The sequence below is a fragment of the Chinchilla lanigera genome, unplaced genomic scaffold, assembly GCF_000276665.1.
Source record: "Chinchilla lanigera isolate Chin_1 unplaced genomic scaffold, ChiLan1.0 scaffold00005, whole genome shotgun sequence".
Lineage (NCBI taxonomy): Eukaryota > Metazoa > Chordata > Mammalia > Rodentia > Chinchillidae > Chinchilla > Chinchilla lanigera.
Window position 1 is genome coordinate 18937804 of NW_004955406.1, and position 24406 is coordinate 18962209.

Here is a 24406-nt window from a genome sequence, read left to right on the forward strand (position 1 = left end):
TAAAACTTTTATCAAAAATTAGTTGTTGATGAGTATTCTTGAGTTTGTATTGTACTCCATTGATCTATATGTCTTTCTCTTTAGTAATACCATGCTGTCATGATTACTGGCTTTATAGTACCCCTTAAAATCAGGAAATAAGATTCCCCCCACTTTATTCTTCAGAATGTCTCTAGATTTCCCTTATAAATTTTAGAATCACCTTATCTACATCTGCAGTTTTGATCAGAATTGTTTTAAATATATAGAAAAATTTGAGGGAAGTTTATCTTTAATTTTTGAACATAGTCTACAACTCCCCGTTAGTTTAGGTTTTGTTTTGTTTCTTTGTAATAAGACTTTTGTATGTAGGAACTGTATGTGTGCAGTTAGCTTTATACCTAAGTAATTTGTTCAAGTAATAATTATTTTCATTGTTAATATATAAAAATATTTTTTTTGTTTTGACCTGGTATCCTTTGTAGTTCCTTTAGGTTTCTACATAGGTGTCATTTTCCACAAATTGATAGTTTTTTTCTTCTTTTCTAGAATGTTTTTTAATCCTCCTGTCTTATTATTACATTGGCTAAGATTTCAAATGTGATGTTGAAGGAATGCAAGAGAGGATATCCTTATGTCATGCTGAAAGATTTTTATGATTCATTGTTGAATTTTACTAAATTGTTTTCTGCATTGTTTTCTTCTTTATTTTATTAATTCAGTGTATTACATTAATATTCGAATATTGAATTAGTTTGCCATTACTAGGATAAACCCCACATACCTATATTGAATTCTTTTTCTATATTGATAGATTCAATTTGCTAATCTTTTGTTGAAGACTTTTATATCTGTTTTCATGAGAACTATTAGTTCGTAGTTTTCTTGTGTTGGCCTTTGCTTTTTTAATGCTAATCAAGATAATATTGGCCTCGTAAAATGAGTCTGGAAGTATTGCCCCTTTGCTATTTTCTAGCGAAGATTATGTTAAAGTGATTTTATTTCCTTTTTTGCTTTATTTTTATGGAACTTTTTTTTTTAATTGACAAGGATAGATTGATTTTATATATATAGATTGTGGAATAACTAAGTCAGTCTATTTATGTATCTGTCTCACATACGTTTTTTTGTGGTAGAGATACTTAGGGTTTATTTTTACCAGTTTTCATAGTCTGTTATTGTTGTTGATTGTAGTCACCAAAATGTACAATAGATCCCTTGAACTTACTCCACCCGTTTACTGAAATTTTGTGAAATTTTGAGGATTTCATGGAAATGTGACATTGCATTGTCATTAAACAGATTTACTGTCTGCACTGCTACAGCCTTATTTGTGTAGTGCTTTTCTACAAAATTTTGCAGTTTCTCACATTTTACACCTCTCCCTAATCTCATGAAATGAGGAATTTCTCTGGCTTTTTCTCCTCCTCTGCAGAGGAGCTCTCCGTATCTTCTTGCTGTTGGGAGCCAATCACCCACAGTCCTAGAGCAGCCTGGGTGGAGGGACCACTGGCTCAGTTGTGATCATGTGACGTTTGGTGTCACGCACTACCCATATTGCATGGTATTGTTCGTTTATCATGTCAGAATTTATTAGAAATGTTTGCTCATCTTGCAGAACATTCATGGAACAAGTTATTTGCAATCCAAATATATAATGTATATTGTTTTCATTTATACTACTAGTTTCTCTTAGTTCATTGAAAAGGTTTTGTGCCAATACATTTCTTAAGAATCTTCTTTGTCCATGTCTTGTACTCTGAGTAGTACTTTGAAGATACCAGTACACAGTTTGTTAACTATTATTAATCTCATTATTTTGTTTCATAAAATAAAAATCCATTCCAACAATCAGAATTTTAATTAGTATGTTTAGATATTTATATTTCATGTGATTGTTTTGATTTTAGATTCACCGTATTGTTTCTTTATTTTCCTGATTTTTGTTCCTTAGCTTTCACTTTCCTCCCACCTCTAGGATATTGGAACATTTTTTAGTTTTTTACTTAATCTGTTACTTTTTCAAGTGCTTTTTAGTGGTTACTCTAAGAATTATAATATACATCCTTTACTATTTATAGTAGACTTAGTCTGTAACTTACCACCAAATAACATTATTTCTTACCACCCTATAAACATTTTACCCCTTCCTGCCCCCTTTATTGTGTGCTTGTCATGTGTATTACACCTGCATACACTGAAAATTTGTTTCTTGCTTTTTACCTTTATATGTTCTAAAAACATATTCTAAAAAAATTGAAAAGGAGAATAAGTATATCCTATTTACCCATTTTATTTCTGTTGCTTTCCCTTTTTCCCACATCCAGCATTTCATTCTGGTGTTCTCTTTCTGTCCAAAGGGCTTCCTTTACCAATTCATTGAGAATAGGTAGGTCTTCTGATAGTGAGTTATTTAGATTTCTTCACTGGCAATATATTCATTCTAAATCCTAAAGAATATTAAAAATATGAAAAACATTTTTGCCAGATATAGAAATGTCATTTGCCATTTCTTTTCTTCTCTAGCACTTTCAGCTTCTCAATTCTCTTCCTTCTGGTCTTAATGGTTTCTGATGCAAAAATCACCATAATTAGATAGTCTTCCTGTAAAGAACATGTTATGCTTTCTTTGCCTTTAATTTCAGTAGGTTGGTTATAGTCTAAATCATGGATTTCTTTGGTTTGTCCTACTTGGGGTTTGCTAAACTGGTACATTTATGTCTTCTATCAAATTTTGGAAGGTTTTAGCCATACTTTTTTGTTATTACTATATGTTTGCAATGGAATAATTACATTCATCTAGGAGTATTGGTTTTGATTTTAGATATATATAGATAGATAGATATAAATATATATGTTATGTATGTGTGTGTGTGTCTATATACTCATATTCACATCCTAATCGCTTTTACTACCCTTCCCCCCACCCTGTTCCATTCCCCTTCCCCAGGTGATTTCCCAACTCTGAAAGTCTCCTGCACAGTTTTCTACCACTCTTTTATTTTGCTCTTCAAATTAATTACATTTTGGATTTCTCATATAAGAGAAACAATATATTTAACCTTCTATGTCTGGTTTATTTCACTTTGCATTTTGTTATCAAGATTCATCCATTTTCCTATGAATATTCAAATGTATCTTTCTTTATGGTTGTTATATTCCATTGTATGTGTATATGTATTTATGTATATGTGTGTATATATATATATGTATATAACCACATTTTCTTTATTCATCTGTTGATGGACATAAAAGCTGCTTCCATAATTTAGATATTATGAATTGTACTGCCATAAACATGGGTAAGCATATATTTCTGTAGTATGATGTCTTTAATTTTTTCAGTAAGATACCTAGAAGATGGATAGCTAGGTTAAATGAATTTCTATTTTTAGTTTTTTGAGAAATTTCCACACTGATTTCCATAATGGTTGTACCAGTTTACATTTCCACTCACAATATAGAAGAATTCCTTTTCCCTACATCCTTGCCAGCATTTGTTGTTTTCTAAGTTCTTGATGATAGCCATTCCTACTAGACTAATATGGAATTAGTGTTGTTTTGATTTAGCATTTCTTTAGTGGTCAAAGCTGCTGAACATTGTTCCATGTATTATTACTAGTTGTGCTACTTCTTTTGAGCAGTCTCTGTTCAATTGCCCAGTTTTTTTTGTTGAGTCTTTTCTTTTGGGGAGTCTAATTTTTTATTTATATTCTAGATATTAGTCCTCTGTCCAAGGAGTAGCTGGAAAAGTTTTCTTTCTGTAGATTATCTTTTCACTGGATTGTTTCCTTTGCTGTGCAGAACATTGTAATTTGACATCCAATTTGTTGAGTGTTGTTTCTTGTGTAATTGGATTTCTTTTCAGAAAGTCCTTACCTATGCTTATGTCTTCTAGAGTTTTGCCTATTTTATCTTTTGACAGAATACAGTGTTTCTATTTTTATATCTGGGTATTTGATCCATTTTGATTTTAGTACAAAGTGAGAGATGTGGGTCTAAATTCATTCTGCACTTGGATTGCCAAGTTATTCAAGTACTGTTTGTTAAAGAAGCTATCTTTTCTCCAGTATATGTTTTTGGCCCCTCTGTCAAAGATTAGATGGCTGAAGATACATGGGGTTGTTTCTGCATCCTCAGTTCTGTTTCGTTGCTCAACTTTTTGTGCCAGCACCATGCTGTTTTTATTACTGTAGCTTTGCACTATTGAAATTTGGAGTTGTAATATCTCCTGCTTTGCTCCTTTTGCTTGAGATTACTTTGACTATTTTGGGTCTCTTTTGGTCCATACAACTTTAAGGTTTTTTTTCTAGTTCTGTGAAGAATATTGTTGATGTTCCAATTGGAATTGCATTATATATCTATGTGTCATATTTGGTAATATGGCCGTTTTGACTTTAGTTCTGCCTATTGAGGGAACAGAGAATGGTTTTTTATTTTCTAGTGTTGTCTTCAATCCTTTTTTCATCCTACTATAGTTTTTGTTACAGAGAGGTCTTTCACCTCCTTGGTTAATTCCTAGGTATTCATTTTTTTTAAGCTACTGTGTATGGGATTATTTCTCTCATTTCTTTTTCACTGAGTTCATTGTTGGTATACAAGGATGGTACTGATTTTTGTGAGTTGACTTGGTATCCTTCCACTTTACTGAAGAGTCATCTGGTCGAATTTTTTGGGGATGTCTTATCTGTAAAAGATCATGTCATCTGAAAATAAGGATTGCTTGACTCCTTCCTTTCCTATTCATACCACTTTTCCTTCTTTCTCTTGCCCGATTGTTGTGGCTAAAGTTTCAAGTGCTCTAACTGAAGAGGAGTGGTGGAAGTGGATGCCTAGATCTTGTTCCTGATTTTAGAGAATGTTTTTTTTCTCTATTTAGTATGATGTTACCGGTAAGTTTATTATAAGTGCCCTTTATCAGTTTGAATTAAGGTCTTTCTATATTTATTTTCATGTTGTCTTTTGATTTAGCCCTATTCCTAATTATTTTTCTACATTTTTCTACTCTTCTGGAGTTTTGATGGTAGAAACGTTAATTATTTCCATGCTGTTCTACAAGTCTTTGGGAATCCTTTTAGAGGCTTTTTTCTAGTCTTGTGTCCTTCTATTCAGACTGGATAATCTTCATAGCTCTGCCTGTGCTCTTTCCACTTGTCTCTGTCTTGCAATGATAAAGGGCCAGAGTCTGAATATTCAGGATAAAAGTCTTCACTTAATTTCTCTTTCATTCTGCTTGCTTAACCTCAGATTTATCCTTCAACAATCCCTCTTGACTCTCCAGAAGACCTTCTTCTAGCAGGTAGAAGGGATATGGAATAGAGTCCTTGGAATAGAATGCTATCTCGAGATCTAACTGCTTCTCATGCTTTCAATGAGTACTCTCGTTTTCATTCCCGTTTTATTTTCTTCCTTCTAAAAGCCTTGTAGTAAAGTTCCTGAGTTTTTATTATATCTCTAGTATAAATATGGGTTGCTTCTCAGTTTTTCCCACTGCCAGCTTAAGACTTCTTAATCAGTTGTCTACTATCCTTAATCAAGTGTCTGCTATCCTGTATTTAAGATGTAGGTGTTTTCTTTTCTCTCTTACCATAAAGTTTATACCTTAAATATCTGTTTTTATTTTAGTAGCGCATTAGGTGGGAATGAATAACAAATCTGTGTATTCAAACTGCCACCTTTATTTGGGAGTCAGGAAAAAAGTGTGAACCTGAATTTTAAAATGTGCTCAGATAGAAATTATAAATGATAGTTTTTATTTGTTCTCTGATACATTTTAGGATGAGATCCCCACTGGCATGCCATGCCTGGAGTCAGTGACTATAGGTGATGATATTTGGGATGAGAACTGGCTGAAAATGGAAAAGGAAGGTGATGCTGTCTCCCATCTATTTACCTCAAGCGTTGGTGGAAGGAAAAAATATTTATTATGTGAAGAAATAAGACAAAAGGTTAGATACTTAGGGTAATACAAAACAAATTGCTTTTGAGAAGATGAAATTTAGTTGTCTGAGCCTCAAGGAAGCTATATATTTGGAAATTCAAAAGGATTTGTTAGGCTATAATTCAAAAGATTATATGATTTATATTTGTGTATGTGTGTAAAGGATAGCAGTAGGTAATGGGTCACAGGATGTAGCAGAGAATAAACAACAAGTTTATTATGCATATATGCTCTTTCAAGCATTGTGTTTTTTGTTGTATTGTTGGCTCCTACTCAGAGATTTATGATCTATAAATAAACTTTTCTCTAATTTTATTTTTGTTGCATTAGTCTTGTAATATGATCTTGGTACTGTCCATTCAGAGTTTTAGCTAATATTTAGGCATATAACTGAAATTTTTTTCCATTGGTTATAATTAGAAATACCTGTAGTTAAATTGCTCCAGTTGATGTCTGCCTTTTTAACTATTAGATTATGAAAAATCATCTTGACATGGAAATGGTCTTACATTCCCCAAACAGGATTATAGTTATGAGATCCCAATATTCAGAGGAGTTCAAGATACTGGATACAAGCCATTAAAACAAGGAGTAAAGTGACACTAATATAGAAAGTTAATAAATACCTTTTCATGTTTAATGTACATTACTTTTTTACCTTTGCTGCATTGTCCTTTTGGATCATATGTCACTGTCAGTTTATTTTGTAGTTTCTTTTTTTTATAGGATTGTTTTTCTCCATCCAAAGATAAATGGGAGGATTCACAGCAGCCTTCAGGCCTTGTGAATGGAATAAAAGTAGAAATTCAAAAACCAGAAGGGCTGGATGCTCAAGAAAGAAATACTAGCCCAACCAACATTGAAACGGTAAATGTCTAATGAGTGTTATTGTGATAATTTTGAATAAGTACTTTCATTCTTAGGCAGTAAAATTGTGATTGATGGTTCGTCTCTTAGTGGTTGGTGATGAAGGGGACTGCTTATCTCATGGCAGCCAGGAATACAGCCAGAAGGAACTAGAGAGGAAGGGGCTAGGACAGGACATGGTTTCCAAGGTCATGCCTGCATGACTCACTTCAACTAGACCCACCTTCTAATAATGCCATCCAATTATGAATCCACCGATGCGTTAATCCACTGATGAAGTTAGAACCCTCCTGATCCAGTTACCTTCCAAAAGCCCATCAGATGTCAACTAAGCCCCCCAAACAAGATTTTTGATGGACATTTTAGATCCAAATATAATACTTATGTAGCTTTAAAATATAACAGCTTCAATCATACAACAGTAATATATGCACACTTATGTTTATGGAAGCACAATTTACAATAGCCAAATCTTGAAAACAACCCATATGCCCATCAATAGATGAATGGATAAAGAAAATCTATTTTTTATGTACAGTGGAGTAGTACCTGTCATAAAGAAGGATAAACTTGGGACATTTTTAGGTGAGTGGATGCACCTTGAGAACATAATTCTAAGTGAAGTAAATTGGACACTCATGTTTAAATACCACATTATTTCTCTGATGTGAGAAACTCAAAGGGTAAATAAGGACCAAAATGGGAGATAAATACGGGGAAGAAGGAAGAAAATGTTCAAATGGAAAGGGGAGGAAGGGAAGAGAGATTAGAAAAAAGAATGAGAGGAAAAAATTACAGCTTTACTGAAATGTAAGTAATATGCCATTATAGTGCACAACTTGATGTACAGAGAGTTGTATAGTCATACTATAATTCATTCTATAACATTTTTATCACAGAGAGTTGTATAGTCATACTATAATTCATTCTATAACATTTTTATCACCCTAGGAAAAAACTCCATACCCATTAGCATTAGACTCCTTCTGCATCTTCCCGTAGCCTTAAGTGACTACCAATTTGCTTACTTTCTCAAAGATTTACTTGTTCTAGACATCTCGTATAAATGCCCTAATATACTATATATGCTATTTTGTGATCATTTTCTTTCACTAAGCATAATGTTTTCAAGATTCATCCATGTTGTAGATTTTTTAACACATAATGCCACACTGCCAGATAGCTTGAACCACCACCAGTGGTTGCACCTTGAGAACATAATTTTAAGTGAAATAACCGTTGGTGGTTTAAGCTGGTGAGAACATATTAAACTGGGTATTGAACCCAGGGTCTTCACACTGAGCGGGATCCCTGTCCCTTTTATTGTAAATTTATTTTATTTTTGAGCCAGAGTCTCTGTTACGGTTTGTGTCTGGGTGTACCCCCAAAGCCTCATGCAGTCTTGGGGCTGGCTTTTAGAGTGTGATTGATCATGGGTGTGAGAGCTACACCTGCCCTGGGGCAGGTAGTTTGCATATGTAAAGGAGAGAAAGAGGCTGCTTGCGACCATTCCTCCCTTTTGTGCTTGTTTTTGCTTGTGTTCTGCCTCCATGAATTGTAGCCCTCTGCCATGTGCCACTGTGCCTTGTAACCAGCCAAGTATGGACTGAAACGTCCATAAACTGTAAGCGAAATAAACCTTTCCTTCCTTAATTTTGGGTGTCAGGTGTTTTGTCCCAGCAACGAGAGGAAAGTAACCAAGACAGTCTCGCTAGTTTGCCTAGGCTGGGCTTGAACTTGTCATCCTCCTACCTCAGCCTCCCAAAATACTGAGATTATGTATACTTTCATGCCCAGCTGAGTACTTCATTTTTAATGACTAGATAATATTCTGTTGTACACTGTAACACATTTTATTTGTTCATCAGCTCATAGAAATTTGAACTATTTTCACATTTTGGCTTAATTATGAATAATGCAGCAGAGAACATTCAAATATAGTGTGTGGACATATATATATATATATGAATGGAACTTCTGAGTCATATGGTAACTCTGTTTTTTAACATTTTGTGGAATTACCATACAGTTTTCCAAGCAGCTGAACCATTTTATATTTTCACCAGCAGTGATGAGGGCTCCAAATTCTCCACTCTTCACCTATACTTAATGCATATGAGTGTATCTCATTATTGTTTTGACGTGCACATCTGTGATGGTTATTGATAAGCAGTTGTTGTGCTTATTATGAAAAAATATCTTTTCAGATTCTTCTCCAATTTTTAAGTGTGTTGTCTTTTTATTATTCAGTTGTAATAGTAAAATACTTTATTACATGTTCTATATCAGATAATATGGTTTTCAAAATTTTCTACCATTCTCTTGGCTGTCTTTTTACTTTCTTATGTGTCCTTTGTACCATAAAGGTTTTTCATTAAATCCAATTTTTTTCTTTTGGTTGCTTAAACTTTTGATATCACATCTATAAATCATGCCTAATCCAAGGTTGAAAAGATTTATGCCTGGCTGTCTTCTAAGAGTTTTATAGTTTGAGCTTTTACATTTAGGCCTTTGATCTATTTCAAGATAATTTTTGTTATGGTATGAGATTAAGGGCCCAGCTTTTCCTTATTTTGCAGATGAAGATCCAGTTGTCTTAAGTATTAAATATTAAAAAGAAGATTCTTTTCTTATGAATTGTTTTTACCTGTTTATCAAAACTCAGTTGACCATAGATGTTTTAGTACTGTATAAGTGTCTGTTCTTATACCAGTAATTATATTGTCCTAATGACTTTAGTTTTTTAAACTTTTGAAATAAGTATGAGTCCTCAAACTTTTTCTCTCATGTAGTTTTATAATATGTTCCTGTGAAGAGTATTTAAGAGGGTAAATAATTATTTACTATATCATGAATTTCTGAAGGTATTCTTAAGGAGTATTTTCTTCTCAAAGTTTTACTTACCCTTTTTTCTGTTCCTAATCTAAGACTACTTACCCTGTTTCACTTTGGAGATACAACTAACTTAAGATTGATTGATTCATTGATTGATTGATTGTCATTTTGAGACAGGGTCTCACTATGCAGTTCAAGCTGGCTGTGAGCTCATTTTATAGCCCAGGCTGGTCTCAAACTCGCAACAGTCCTCCTGCCTCATCTTTCCAAGTGCTAGGATTACAGGTGTGCACCACCACACCTGGCCAAAGTTAACTTTTAAATCAAGTCATTACCCTTCTTCATAGACTTCATTATAGCATATTGTCTACATTGTACAGGTTGTAAAGTTCTCATCTCTGGTAAGGTGGATTCCATGTTATTGTTGAGAATCTCAACTATCCTAGACCCAAATGTATACAGTGGTACTTTAAGGAATGTTAGGAAGACCTTGCACTTTTTGTTTTAGGCCTTTGTAGGTTGGCAGTGAGCTCGTGTACATAAATAATGTAGATAATGTTAATAATTTTTGTAGCATTGTTTATCATAAATCCCAGAGACTGGCTATTTATGAATACATTTCAATATTAAAATATAGTAATATTTTAAAGCCAGATACATGGAAAAAACTATTATCATTTGCTTATACTGGAAAGTATAGTTCTATGAGCAGAAAACCTGGATTCTTGTTTTCTTATGAGCAGTTTCATTTCTACCCACAAAATAAGGCTTACTTGGTCTTGGGTAAATATGGGACAGTAAAGATTGATATTGGAATAAATATGAACTAGAAAAGGGATATTAGGAAGAAGTATTCTCCTCTGAAACCTATCTTGTAAAATGCAAGAGATACAAAATTTAAGACGTTCTGTTTTCAGCCTTGAGAAACAGGAATCAAACAGTACTGAGGTAAAACAATTTAGCTGAGGTAAAACTCCACAGAGAAAAAAAGTTTGACAGTGAGGGGTACTGAGGGTGTAGCTCTGAGAGCATGTTTAGAATGTCAAGACCCTAATTTCAATCCCCAGCACCATAGGGGAAACAGGTGTGAGGGTAGGTAAACCAGCATCGCAACTGTATAAGGAATTTACAATTAAGTTTGAGTTTTCCCATTTCTGCCACTGGTTCTAATATTTCTCTGCATATACAGTGAAGATAAATGTTCACAAACATGTATCCTCTCTTTGTGTCATCTTTTTACTTAGAACAGTGACTATTAAAATATTAATATGGTAAAATATTTTCTCTAGGTAGTAAACCATAAGTTAGAAAGAACTCAATTATTATATTGACACACATAGTTTATAGATTCTTGTTTATACTTAGCATTATTGAGAGTATTTCTGGCATGGTACAACACAAATAAATTCCAGATTATAATAGCCATCTTACATCTCACAATTTCAAACTAGGAAACTCAATTCCAGAGTTTACCAATTGGTGTCAGGCTTCTTCCTTGCACCTTTTATATAATAATACAAGGATACTTCTGTTTGAATGTCCTAAAATAATAATACAGATTATTAATAAGTACTAGACACAATTCTAAAACCTTTATATCAATATTAACTCACTTAATCCCCACAAAATCCTTTGAGGCAAGTACTATTATCTCTGTTTTACAGGTGACAGAACTGAGGCACAGAGAAATTAGGTGACTAGTCTAAGGTCGTAGAGCTAGTAAGTGCCAGAGCTGGGATTCAAACTCAGGTAGTATGGCTCAAGAGTATTTGATCTGAGTTGCCATGCTCTGGAATCTCCTTTCTGTGCTGGTAAAATGCTTGTAAAGCAACTGATACTTCTTCATGTGCTCATTGTTCTTAATAACTCTGTGCAAGGCGATAGCACATGTGTATCTGTCTGCTCTCCCTTTTCTCCTTTTTATATTGTTTCATCAAATGAAAATAGACTCAGTCCAAATGGGGATTATAATACAAACTTCATTAATGGCAAACTTGGATCTGAAAAAATAGTTTGGATGCCAGGCTATTTTTTCCTACCCAAGATAAACTGACCCGGTTGCAAGGGAGAGCAGGAAAATCCTCAGCACCTTCATTCTGCTCACTGCATAAGATACTGAAAGCATAGAACAACCTGACCCTAGTCAAGCAGCAAGAACTAGACTAGCCACACCAGAGTGATAACCTTTAACAGCATGAGTTTTGTCTAGCAAATAAATGTGGACTAGCAGTTCTTGTGCTTCCAATAAAGTTAATGAGCTATTCCTGTTATGAGGAAGACTGAGTAGGTAGATATGTATAGACATTTCTCCATTAAGAATTCTCCCAAAAGATCGTAAGTCATCAGAACAGTTTCCTATCATAAGGCAAGAGAGGAGGCAGAGGAAAGAAACAGCTTCTCCTGTACTAGGGTTTGGAAACTCCTTGCTTATTAAAGTCAAGGTTTGGTGTTGCTTACAAGGAAAAAAAAGTAATGATCCAAAACACTTCCCATGGCTCTAGTCACCTGAGGTTGTAAAGGTCTGTTTAGTATCCACAGCTCTGAGAACAGAGTGGCTTAAAAGGTCACTTACATTTTTCACTGATTCATGTTTTCCGCCTGGCCCGCTAAAATTACCAGTTGTACTTCCTCTGGCAGTAACACAAAGGGCATCTGTTGTGTAGACAGGTAGCTTTTCTAATCTCAAGATTAAAGTAGTAACATATCTGACACAACTTATTTACTCAGGGAGTATCACAGAAAGTGTGTTTTTCTTCCTTTCTTATACATGCTCTCAAATGCAGGAGGGAGTGTGTTGAGGAAGAAGAAAAGAGAGATACCATGTGCTTTATACTCTCTGTCACATCCTCTACTGCTTGATTTCTATGAATTTGAGGAGTCTGAGACTAGAGGTTCCAAGCAACGTGCGTCTTCCCTAGAGTGCTTATAGAGGCAGCCTCTATCATAGGGGTATCATGTACCAGGTATATACTAGACACAGTTGCATTGTATGAGAGGGGCCTACAGCTGCTTTCAAATTTCTTGGGTCTCCTTCATTAATGGCAACTTCATTAATGGCAAACTTGGATCTGAAAAAATAGTTTGGATGCCAGGCTATTTTTTCCTACCCAAGATAAACTGACCCGGTTGCAAGGGAAAGTGTAACCATTAGTTTTGACTATCAGTTGGACTGATTTCAGAGTTGCCTAGGAAATTAGTAGAGCATACTGTATGTCTGGATGGGTCATGGGGGTATGATTTGAAAAACCTTGAGTTTGGCCAGAAAAGTACTAAGAGGCCACTGCAGCCAAGTTTCAAAGCGCCTTGGCTACTGCTTCACTAACCCTTAACTTTGTCTACATGATAGTGTTTTTACAGAATTTAAGCATTATGGAGTCATGGAGGCTTTTACACAGATTTCAAAGGAAGGCCTAAGAGGCCAGGCAAAAATATATGACACTGTTGGAACCCCTGACATGATGCATGAAGTTATGATAGTGAAGCCAAAGCTACAGTGGAGATTCTAGGAAGTTGAAGATGCCAGGAATGTGGAACATCTGCTCACAAAAGCTACAGTGAGTGGAGCCAGCCTGCAACCAGCAAGGCATAGGGACAGGGCTGCCTATACCATCTGGAGCTCACATCATTTGTCTTATGGAGTTCCAGTTGTAAGATGTTAGAACTTTTGACTAAATCTCCTACTGGACTGTCACAGGACTGCTGATGCCTTGCTAATGTTGAGCCTCTCTGTTGCTGTTTTCTTTTGATATCTTGGAATCTCACACTGTGCATGTGAAGCCTCTCTCAAGGTCTTGAGAGAGATTTGTAAGCAGATTGTTACACTCCTCCCCGGTCCCTTTTCTCTGGCTGGCTCTGCTTTCGTCCCTCAAGACCTGGCTGTTTCATCAGCCTCAAAATAGCCTCTGATCTTTATCTCCTTATGCAGTAAGACCGCCACCTTCTGCTTGCACCTTATTTCCTGGACCTGATTTGGAAAATGCCTTCCATTAAAACACTGAAGTAAATAAGGAACTCCCCTCATGTTCTGAAATTCTGCCTGACTTGATTGTTCACTAGGGCCTTTAAATATTTTTAAATATATTTCTGTCCAACATTTATAGTGTTTGAGCAGGGAAAAGGGAATCCATCTACATTGTTGGTGAGAACTAGTAAACTAGTAAAGTAGTACAACAATTATGGAAATTAGTATGGAGGTTCTTTGAAAAACTAAAATTAGAAATTCCATTTGACCCGGATATTTCCCTTCTAGGAATCTTTCCAAAAGAGCTAAAGACATCATGCTACAGTGATACACACATGGCCATGGTTGTAGCAGCACAGTTCATAACAGTCTAATCTTGGTAGTGGCCTGTATTTCTGTCAACAGATGAACAGATAAAGAAAACGTGGTATTATACGCAGTGGAATACTAGTCTGCCATAAAGAGGAGTAAACTTGAATCATTTGTAGGAAAGTGGATGCATATTGAGACCATAATGCTAAATACAATAAATCAGACACATGAGCTTAATATTGCCTGATTTCTCTTACATGAGAAACTCAAAGTATAAATAAAGAGTAAATGGAAGATAGATAATAGAAAATAGTGAGCTGTTTTCCAAATGGAAAGGGGAACAAAAGAGGTGGGGAAGGAAGGGAAAAGAGATGAAAAAAGAATGGAGTTGTACCAACTCCCTACAAGTAATTATTATGTATGGCAGACATGTGCTAATAAAAATGAAAAAATTTAATGGAAAAGGGAAGAGTTTGATAGTATAAATATTTACCCTTGCAGGTTTATTGAGAGAACTCAGTGATACTTGGCCTCATTTTAGATGAGGATAAACTTTAAACTTGAATATGTCAGTTGCATTAACTAAGCTAAAACATGAACCCCCCAGGACTTTTTTCTTAAAGTAATATATTGGACAGTCCAGTGCATCTATTCTTTTAGAATTTCAGTTTTCTATCAAAACAGTTATAGCCATTTATATATTATATAATTGTGTACATTCATGCCACCTGTCTTTGAAAATGAGGTGCTATATTTTTGCCCAGAAGGAACATTTACTGATACTAAATATCTATTACACTGAGCCTGAAAAAGATACAGGCTAAATTTTCTGTTTGTACAGTTATTTTGTTTCAGTTGGCTTTTGGCAAATCCTGGACTGTAAACTACTTCAGTTTGTTACAGCTTTTGTCCCAATGGGGCACACACTAGTGATATTAACATCACAGAGGATAGTGCTCTTTATATATATAAAGAGCCTCCCTAGCTGGACTGTGATGTCCAAGGGTAGCTGGACTGTGATGTCCAAGGGTACGGATTTTATCTTCCTGGGAGGTAGTGGGATGGAGCACAGAGAACAAGACTGGCTTGAGCTCACATCTACACCCTGCCCTTTACTGATGGACATTGGGTAGGTTAATCTTTCTGAAAAGCATTATGCTAAGTAAAAGATACGCCACCTACCTAGAATGGTGGTTCTAATATTTAAATTTAAAAACACATGCAAATAACTTAACAGTGTCTACAAGGAAGTCCTCAGTAAATGAATGTCATTTCTCATGTTCTGCCAACCCTCAGCTGTGTTTGGTGGCACTCAGTGCCATGTTTGCTTATAATACATCTTTAATAAAGGTTCCTTAAGTTGCTATTCATTCAATTAGAAAAAAGGTTTGCTTTTTCTCAGTGTCTAGGTTCTTGAAAGTGGAGTTTTTACTTATGAAATCTATTTGTATTTTGCATCTAAGAAAACAAAAAGAGCTTAATTCTTGCTAACATTTTTTTCATTCCCTCACCTATTTCTGCCATTTTGCAGGAAACAGATTTGGAAGATTCTTTGGATTCTGCCACACTGCCCAAATTGGAAAAGTTTTACATCTCTTTTATCCAGTCACAGCAGTCAACAGAAGGGAGCCAGTTTGAACCAAACAACATTCTGACTCAGCCAAAAGAAATCCGGCTATCCACAGCAGTGTCCAGTTCAACTCCTACAGTGGTGGACTCCCCCGAAGAAGAGTCTGCTTCTGGTAGGTTTACATATTCTAGTGCGTGCTCCCAATTGACATATGATGTTTTGCCATGTTGCCAAAAACCTTGATCTCATGCAGAATATATTTTGGAAGACGTCTGGCTTTACCATTTATCTCAAGTCCTCATCTTATTGTGGGGTTTAGTTGTTCCCTTTAGCTTTGTCACTCTTCTCTTTTTTGATTTCTTTTCCAGAGGTTTCACATTTATGTAGAGTAAAAATTTGTTAGTTTTTAAATGTGTGGCTCTTTAAGTGTTGACAAATGTGTACGATTATGATATAAAACATTTTCATCAGCTTGGAGAATGCACTTGGGGCCTTTTGTGATTAATCCTTCTGCCAGCTGGCTGGTCTCTAGCATAGCATTTTCCCTTTACTAGAGTCACAGAGTACTATGTATAGTTTCATGTCTGGTTTCTTTCACTTATATGGTAGCATTTCTTGTCTATTTAGTATTTACCTAAAAGTGTTTCCAGTCTAGTGGTTATGTGGAGGTATATTACTGTACTTTTAATGTGCATTTTCCTGTTTGCCATGATGTTAACCATCTTGTCATGTGCTTATTTGTAATTCATATATCTTCTTTAGTTACGCGACTGTTAAAACTAGGTTATCTTATCTGCTTATGGAAGTTCTTTATGCTGGACACAAATCCTTTGTCAGATCCGTCTGGGGATGTGTGTGTGTGTGTGTGTGTGTGTGTGTGTGTTTCCTCCAACCTGTGGCTTACTTTAACAGTGTCATTAGAAGAGCAAAAGTGTTCATTTTGATCAAGCCCACTTGGTAATTTTTTATAATACATTTTGAGCTTTATGTATCCTATTACCCAACCCAAGTAACTAAGATTTTCTACTGCATCTGCTTATGAAATGTTTGTGGTTTTCAGTGTAAGAATTAGATTGATAGTCCAGTTCGGGTTAATTTGTGTGGTATGATGTCTGGATTAATGATCATTTTGTTTGCATATGTAGTTGACCTTACATTTGTTTCACTTATCTCTTTAGTATCAAAAATCTGTATATATATAAAAAAAATCCATATATGTGCAGTTCTATTTCTAGACTTTCTATATTCTGTTGGTCTGTGTGTTTCTCTTTATACTTCTATTAAATGCTTTTTGTATTTTCAAGTTACAGTGGGATTGTGACATAACCACATAATGAGTTTGAGGAGCATCTGTGTTATTGCTACATTCTGCAACCTTGATAAACTCACTTGTTATAGTGGCTCTTTGTACCATCTTTGGAATTTTCTATGTTGATAGACATACCATCTGTGGGGGGACCCTTATGGTATCTGTTGGTCTTTTCCCCTTTTTCTTGTGTTGGTTAGAACCTCTGATATAGGGTTGAATGGAAGATGTGAGTGATGTCTTTGCCTTCTTGATCTCATAGGTAAGCATTTAGTCTTACATGAATGAAGCATGTTAACTGTAGATGCCCTTGTTAAGTTGAGGAAATTGCAGTTTATCCTAGCTTTGATCCTTTTAAATCATGAATGAGTGTTGAATCTCATCAGATGCTTTTTCTAGATCTATTGAGATGATCATGTTGTTTTTTAAAAATCATCTATTTATAGGCAGAATTTCAATTCTTAAAACAGCCTTGGACTCCTACAGTAATGCCCTCCAGGCATGAGGTACTATCCGTTTAATATACTTCATTCCCTTTGTTAAAATTTTGTCAAGTATTTGTGTGTTTTTTGAGACAAGGTCCTGCTATGGGTGTGGTTCAGGCTGGCCTCAAACTCACAGTGAACCTCCTACCTCAGCCTCCCAAGTGCTGGGATTACAGGTGTGTGCCACTATGGATATGGTTTGTTAAGGATTTTTATGACTATGTTCATGAGGGTATTTTAGTTTTTGTTCTGTTTGTAATGTCTTTGATTTCAGTATCTAGAGCAGTGGTGGTGAACCTAGGGCACATGTGCCAAAAGGGATACACACAGCCCTCGCTGTCAGCGTGCGAGCCAGGTCCACCCAGCATTGCCCCAGGCGCTGGCCTTCAGGTGTAATTGTAGTGTTGGCACTTTGCAATACATGAGTGGGTTTTGGGTTGCAGATTGGGCTCATGGTCTCTTAAGTTCACTAGAACTGATTCTAGAAAATGCTGCCTTCCTAGAATGACTTGGGAAAGGTTCCCTCCTATTCTTTCGAAGAATTTGTTTGTAATTGGTATTTTTTCCTTAAATGTTTGGTAGAATTCAACATTGAGACTCTCTGGACTTGGAGTTTTCTTTGAAGGAAGGTTTTTATTATATGTCTTTATTAGATACAGTGCTGTTTAGGTTATCAATTCCTTCATGAGTGAGTATTAGTTTTCTCTTTCAAGGAATTTATTTCCTCTAATCTATAAATTCTGTTAGCATAAATTACTTACATTGCACCCTTATTTTAACACTAATGCAATCTTAGTGATATATTATGCTCTCCTTCCTGAATTGATAACGTGCTTTTTTCCTCCTGATCTCAGTGTGCCTACAGGGCTTCTTAATTGGTTTCTGCATTGATTTTATTATTTCTTTCCTTCTGCTTACTTTAGGCCTAATTTTGCCTTCTTTTTCTAATTTTTCACTTTGAAACCTTAAATTCTATATTTTTTGGGGGGGTTTTTTGTTTGTTTTTGTTTTTTTTGTTTTTTTGTCTTTTTGCAACAGGGTCTCACTACGCAGTTCAGGCTGGCCTTGCACTCACTTTGTAGCTTAGGATGGTCTCCAACTTGGAACAATCCTCCTGCCTCAGCCTCCCGAGTGCTGAGATTACAGGTGTACACCACCACACCTGGCTTTTAAATCATTTATTTTAAAATGTTTTTACTAATGTCAATGATAGGCTTTCCTCTGACCCTGCTTTAGCTACATCTCATGAATTTTTGATGTTATTCTCATTTTCATTTGGTACAAAATATTTTCTAATTTTCCTTATGTGTTTTCCTGTTTACCCATTGCTTATCTAGAATAGCACTCCCCAACCTTCTGGTACCAGGGACTGGTTTTGTAGAATAGTTTTTCCACAGACTTCGGACATCAAGGGTTTGGGATGGTTCAAGCACATTTATTGTGTACTTTATTTCTATTATTATTACAGTGTAACATATAATGAAATAATTACACAACTCTCTATAATATAGAGGTAGTGGGAGCCCTGAGTGAGTTTTCCAGCAGCTAGATGATCCCACTGAGCATGATGGGAGACAGTGACGCTTGAAGTGTGTTGTTTGTGCCCAGTCTACTCAGTAGTCTTGGAGCATTATAGTTCTATGATCAGAATTTCACTTTTAGAAACCCTGTCAAGCCCTTCTGTATATAAACTCCTCACAAATGCAACCAGCATAGAGCACATGCTGCAGTGCTAGATGCTAAAGATGCAAAGCTGAATAAAAGATTGGACTTACGCTTACTTTTTCTCTTTTTTTGAAATCCATGCTAAGACAGAGCAGTGCCAATCTGTGCAGAATGCACGGTAGATGACACAATAAGGAGCTTGTGCCAGAATGTTAAATCAGCGGCAAGTACACTGCTGAGCACATTGTTTAGATCACCTGGGTTTTTTCTTTTTAAAACGTCTTTCTTGAGATGTCACCAAAAACTTCCCCTACTCTGGTCGTACCAGCTGCTTTGGCTAGCACTGGTCTAGAGTATTCATCTGAGCATGATTGGTGTCCCCCTCCTTAGCCCTTAGGAACAATTGGGCACTGGAATTCCAGAAACTCCATTTAAAGGATGTTTTCTTCATAGTTAAAACTAATGCCTAAGACAGTCATCTTATGGCTACTGCTTTTGGTACTTGTTAGCAATCAGATCGGTATGGTTTTTATACTGGTGCAGACTTGGACCCACTTTGGCAGTAGAGAAAGCCTGTTGACACCATTTTGTCTCAGTGCTGGAAGAAAATAGAGGAGCTTGTGAGCTCTTCTCTGGGATTTGATTTTATCCAGTCTTCCCTTCTTCGTTCATGAATCCATTTTCCCCTTCTCGTGGCTCTCATCTTGACGAGAAGCTGTTCTATCTCGACACATGATTCCCCATCACCATTTCCTCTTCATTTGTCGGCTTGTTTCTGAGTCTTATTTCCTGACTGCCCTTTGGGAATTGTCACCACCCAACAGAAAATTACTGTGGTACATGTTGGTAAAGAGCTAGAATAGGAGAGACAAAGAGTGACTCTGAGGACCCCTTGAACCCCTTGAAAAGACTTGTGTTTCTTTTTCAGTGCAAAGCTCTCCAGAGAGCCAAAAGAATGAAGATTTTTCCAGTAGTAATACTACCCCATTCAAGGACAAGAGTCAAGGATCTATGGACCAACTGTCTTTTATTTTGTCTCCAGAGCACAAGATTTCTCAGAAACTCTACATTCCTCGAAGCACAGCCACTGCTGCCTTAGGGGCTGCTGCACGGTTAGCTACCTCCAGGAGCTTCCTGCATTGGTACCCCAGTGTGAAAGGGATGGAGGCATGAGGGAAGGCGGAGGAGTTCAAAGCAGTGTAGTATTTTGGTAGTTGATACTTTTATCTGTCTGCGACTATATGTAGCTTTATTATGCTAACTGTCCATTTTGATATATAAGTATTGATGTTTAGTGTTTATTTTTACTAATGATTTTTTTTTATTCTGTATGATTCTCTCACTTTTTTTAATGTAGTAGTTTAAAGGAACTTCTGTTTCTATATTTTTCTTATACATATGACATTCAGTGAAAATTGGAAAATATATTTAGCAAGTCAGAATATTCTTATATACCTATCTCTAGAAAAAGGCTGAATTTTGGGGCTACTGCTTTCTACGTAATTTGAAATCTTTGATATAGAGGAAATGCACGTCCTGAAGCTGTGGTCATATATATACTTTTACATTTAAAAAAAAAAGTTCTTAGCCAGGCGTGGTCTCACACACCTGTAATCCCAGCACTTGGGAGGCAGGAGGATCACTGTGAGTTTGAGGACAGCCTAGGTTACATAGTGAGTTCACGGTGAGCTTGCAATAGCAAAACTGCCTTTAAAAAAACTCTTTTGACTTAGAGCAAATTTCTAAAACCTAGCTGAAGCTGTCTCTATAGTTATCATGGTTTTCAGGAGTGTTAAAGTAGCATGGTTCACCAGTGGTATTATTGAAGCCTTTCTATAACACATTGTCTAAGCAATACTGTGTGAGGTGTTATAGGACATTCTGTTGAGCTCATACTGTAAATCAAGAGAAAAGCTAAAAAGTGAGTTTGAACCCAGGATTTTGAGGCCAGCCAGAATAATATAGCAAGACCTTGTCTCAAAAATATAAAAATCCAGATTCACCTTTGATTCCAGGATATCTATAAGAATAATAATATATTAATGGACCAAAAAAAAGACACAAGTAACCTGGAAACAATGTTCATAAGTTGACCAGACACATCAGACTTTTGTCTTTACTGGAGATTGAACTCATGCATGTTAGGCAAGTGCTCTTCCACCAAGCTACAGCCCTAGCCCTATATCAGACGTTGGAGAGTTTCATAAAGGGTTAGTGAAGAGCTAAGTGCTATGTGAGACACTCAGTTGATAGGAACTGACAAAGCTGTGGTTGTCATATAAGTTTAAGTAATTATCCATAGTTTGCTTTTAAAGAGGAAAATTTTTCTAAAGAGGAAAATTTAGTTTTTAAATAATGCTTCAGAATTCTACCTTTAATGAAAAAAACCAAGTCTGATCAGTGTACTTTGCTTCTCCAGATGAGCAGTTGCTGCGTTTGAAAGAAGAATCTAGTCAAAGCAATAGGTCAAGTAAAAGGTTTACAAAAGTGCACATTCAGTAGATTAAAATGTAACCCTCTCTCTAGTAGTACCCAAGTGCCAGGAGGATCCCTGCCAAAGCTGGGTAGTCGTCTTGTAAGTTTAACAGTTGATTTCATAACCTGACAGGGACTAATTTTATACATTGCAAGTTAGAGAGTATGGAGTAACTGTACAAAGCCATCCCAAACTGATGAGTTCACTACCCTTTTAAAGAAGCTGGTTTAGTAATTAATAGCTAGCATCTCATATGAGTTAGAGTGATGAATGAACATTTGAAAGGCTTGTATGTTTTGATTACTTGTTTGTCTAGGCCAGCCAATCTGTCAGTCTGTTTACTTACCTTGTCCCTAAAATGTGGGCTTTATGTGGTGAATACCCAAAGCATCAAATTTAATAGAAAAAGAATAAACAGGTATATTTTATGGGCAAGAAGATCAATGAGAAAGAACTGTACAAAATATACATAGATGAGCTGCAGGTGGGGCCACATGTCTGTAATCCCACCTACTCAAAAGACTGAAGCAGGGGTTCAAGTCCCACCTGGCCAGCTCAGTAAGACCCTGCCTCACAAAAGGGGATACAGTTCAGTGATAGAGCACGTCTGGATCAGATCCTTAGTACCACACACACAAGGTGTGTAGATGCTCTGTGCATCCAGTTAAATAACATTTTATTGTCAAAGGTCGTCGTCCACACTTCGAACGTTTGTGATGTGAAGGAGTTACCTGCAGTAATGCAGACCTCATGCATGTGAGATGCCAGGTGCCCACCTCCAGTCATTCCTGTGTCTTGAAGTTTCTGGCCTGCGTCTAACCTACCAACTTAGAATTATCTGATTTTGTTCTAGGAAAGACCTCGAATGAGGAGCTATGAATCCTAGAAAGACTGACCTGCCTACACTCACACAGCTTGAATTTCCATACCTGCTGACTCATAGCCCAGTGCCCTTTACACAAAAAATAGTGCAATTTCATCTTGTTTAACTGATTTGTGCCAGAAGACACAGATGTTGGAGATCAGTCTGAAGGAATAGCTGAAAAACACTCTTGGTGTTCGTGGAGGAGGGGACTAATCTCATACTCTTGAACTGTTTACCAATGGGAAATGTTAAACAGCCAAATATGAAAAAGTGGCATCATAGGAAATGAGAAACCAGCGTCTTACAGAGAAATCTTTCTGAAGCTTCCTACAACATTTATAGTACAAGGCTTTCCTAACATTTTAACAGTATTTTGAGAATCGCATATGATGACATGGCCACCATTCACAATATTCATAATTGTGTAGGAGCCATCGCTAGACATTGACAATACTTTGTTTCCCAGATCCCATTTCCTCTGTTCCAAAAATCTTGACCTTTCCCAAGAGCCGACCAAAGTACACAGCTGCATCAGTAAAGTCCGTCTGTGTACTTTGTGTTTGCCCCCGTTCCCAACAGACCTGTGTCACTTGGCTCATTTAGTCAGCCACCTAGCAGGTCCGCAGTCAGCCTAGCAAGCGTTTCGGGTTCACTGGCCTACTGGAACCAGAAACCTTTAAACACTGCATTTTAAACTGTGTACACAGAAAATGTTAATGGTTCAAACAAGGGCTTTCATAATACTTCATACAATTGACATTTTTCATGTGAAATTGAGTATTTAGCCATAATTAGAAAGTGAGTAGAGAATGTATTCCCAGCTAAACTTTCTGGGGTTATAAACATAGTTTTCAGTAAATGCTTAAAAGAGTTTATGACTTACAGATCTTTATGTTTCTGTTAAATATTTTTAATTTATGGAAAAGTGGGTATAGGAATGTTAACTTTTTTTCTTCTTGATGCAATTTAGATAAATTATCTGATGAAACCATGTTTGTGACTCTGTTCTCAACTTTTGTTTACAAACCTAATGGCATATTGTTTCGATCAAGAAATGATGATTAGTTTAATCTTTGGAAGTTGTAACAGCGTTTTGTTTGATTTAAATATTTATAAAGTTGGATTTTGTCAAAAATGTTTAAGTGCTTATTTGTAATTAGTTTTTATTGTGTTGATTCTGTAGGAATGAAAATTTTACTTGCGTATGAGACCCAAAGATCTTAGTTGAGTAAATACAAAATATGTGTAATTGGAAAACAGACTTGACACTCTTCTTCACTTAACCATTTGTATGCATTTTTGGCGTGACTGCTTCATTTTCAGTGAAGACCTTTACAGACCTTTGCTAGATTGTAGACAAGAACTTTCAGTGCATGAAAATTCACAAGACTGTTAAGTTCCTGGTGGCTGCATTTCCAGGACTCGTTTTCTTCCTTGTTTATAGGAACATGCCAAGCTATTGTAAGACATCGTCCAGATCTTAAAACTCCTGTTTGACACTGTCTGTGCACCAAACAGCGAAGCCAATCCCATCTTGCTGCTGTCATTCAACACTTATTTCACACTTAGAGCCTTTGCTGCAGTCCAGAGCAGATTGTTCCCAGGTGGCTCTCAAACTCCCTGTCTTCTTCTCAGTGTGGCACACTCCACTTAGCCACACGTGGAAGCCAAAGACTGAGTTCATTCTACTCATTACTTAGAAGAACAAATGGCAAAGCATTTGTAACTGCAGTGTTACTCTGATGGAAAGTCTCTTCTAGTGCTATGTATACAGTACACCTTCCAGTTAAATAAGACTGTATCATTTCAGATACTAATATGCAGAAATATCCCCCAGGGTGTTACATTATTCCTCCCTACGATACTGTCCTCCTCACAGGTAACTTCTTTTCTTAACAGGCCGAAACCTAAGCAGACAAACAGTATGGGCCAAAGTATCCTTTCCTTTCCAAATTTTAAAAGTAATAATTTTGCTAGATTGTTCTGGAGTAGGATAGTTAAATTGAGAAGAATGGAGCATTTGGGTACAATTAAGTGGTAATGTCCTTTTTACATTCCACACTTTAGGCAGTGGAGCATGAGTTTATAAACAAGTTGTTTTGTAACAACTTTTTCAGCACTTGTGAGGAATTTATCTTTACTGA

General features: G+C 36.2%; 1 protein-coding gene across 6 annotated transcripts in view; it reads left to right on the forward strand.

Moving 5' to 3' along the window:
* The window catches only part of Tdrd5 (tudor domain containing 5), a 66191-nt gene extending 42794 nt beyond the window's left edge, over positions 1–23397 (forward strand). For 2 of the 6 annotated variants that reach the window (XM_013521209.1, XM_013521222.1), the window contains exons 15-19: positions 5757–5927; positions 6647–6787; positions 15427–15637; positions 19850–20131; positions 22251–23397. In XM_013521209.1, coding sequence (XP_013376663.1) covers positions 5757–5927; positions 6647–6787; positions 15427–15637; positions 19850–20094 — 768 coding nt within the window. In that variant the 3' untranslated portion in view covers positions 20095–20131; positions 22251–23397. Of the gene's footprint in view, positions 1–5756; positions 5928–6646; positions 6788–12968; positions 13177–15426; positions 15638–19830; positions 20132–22250 lie in introns of those variants that run through there. The other 4 variants (XM_013521211.1, XR_001236523.1, XM_013521219.1 and 1 more) reach the window with 4 other exon arrangements.
* The last annotated feature ends 1009 nt before the right edge of the window (positions 23398–24406 follow it).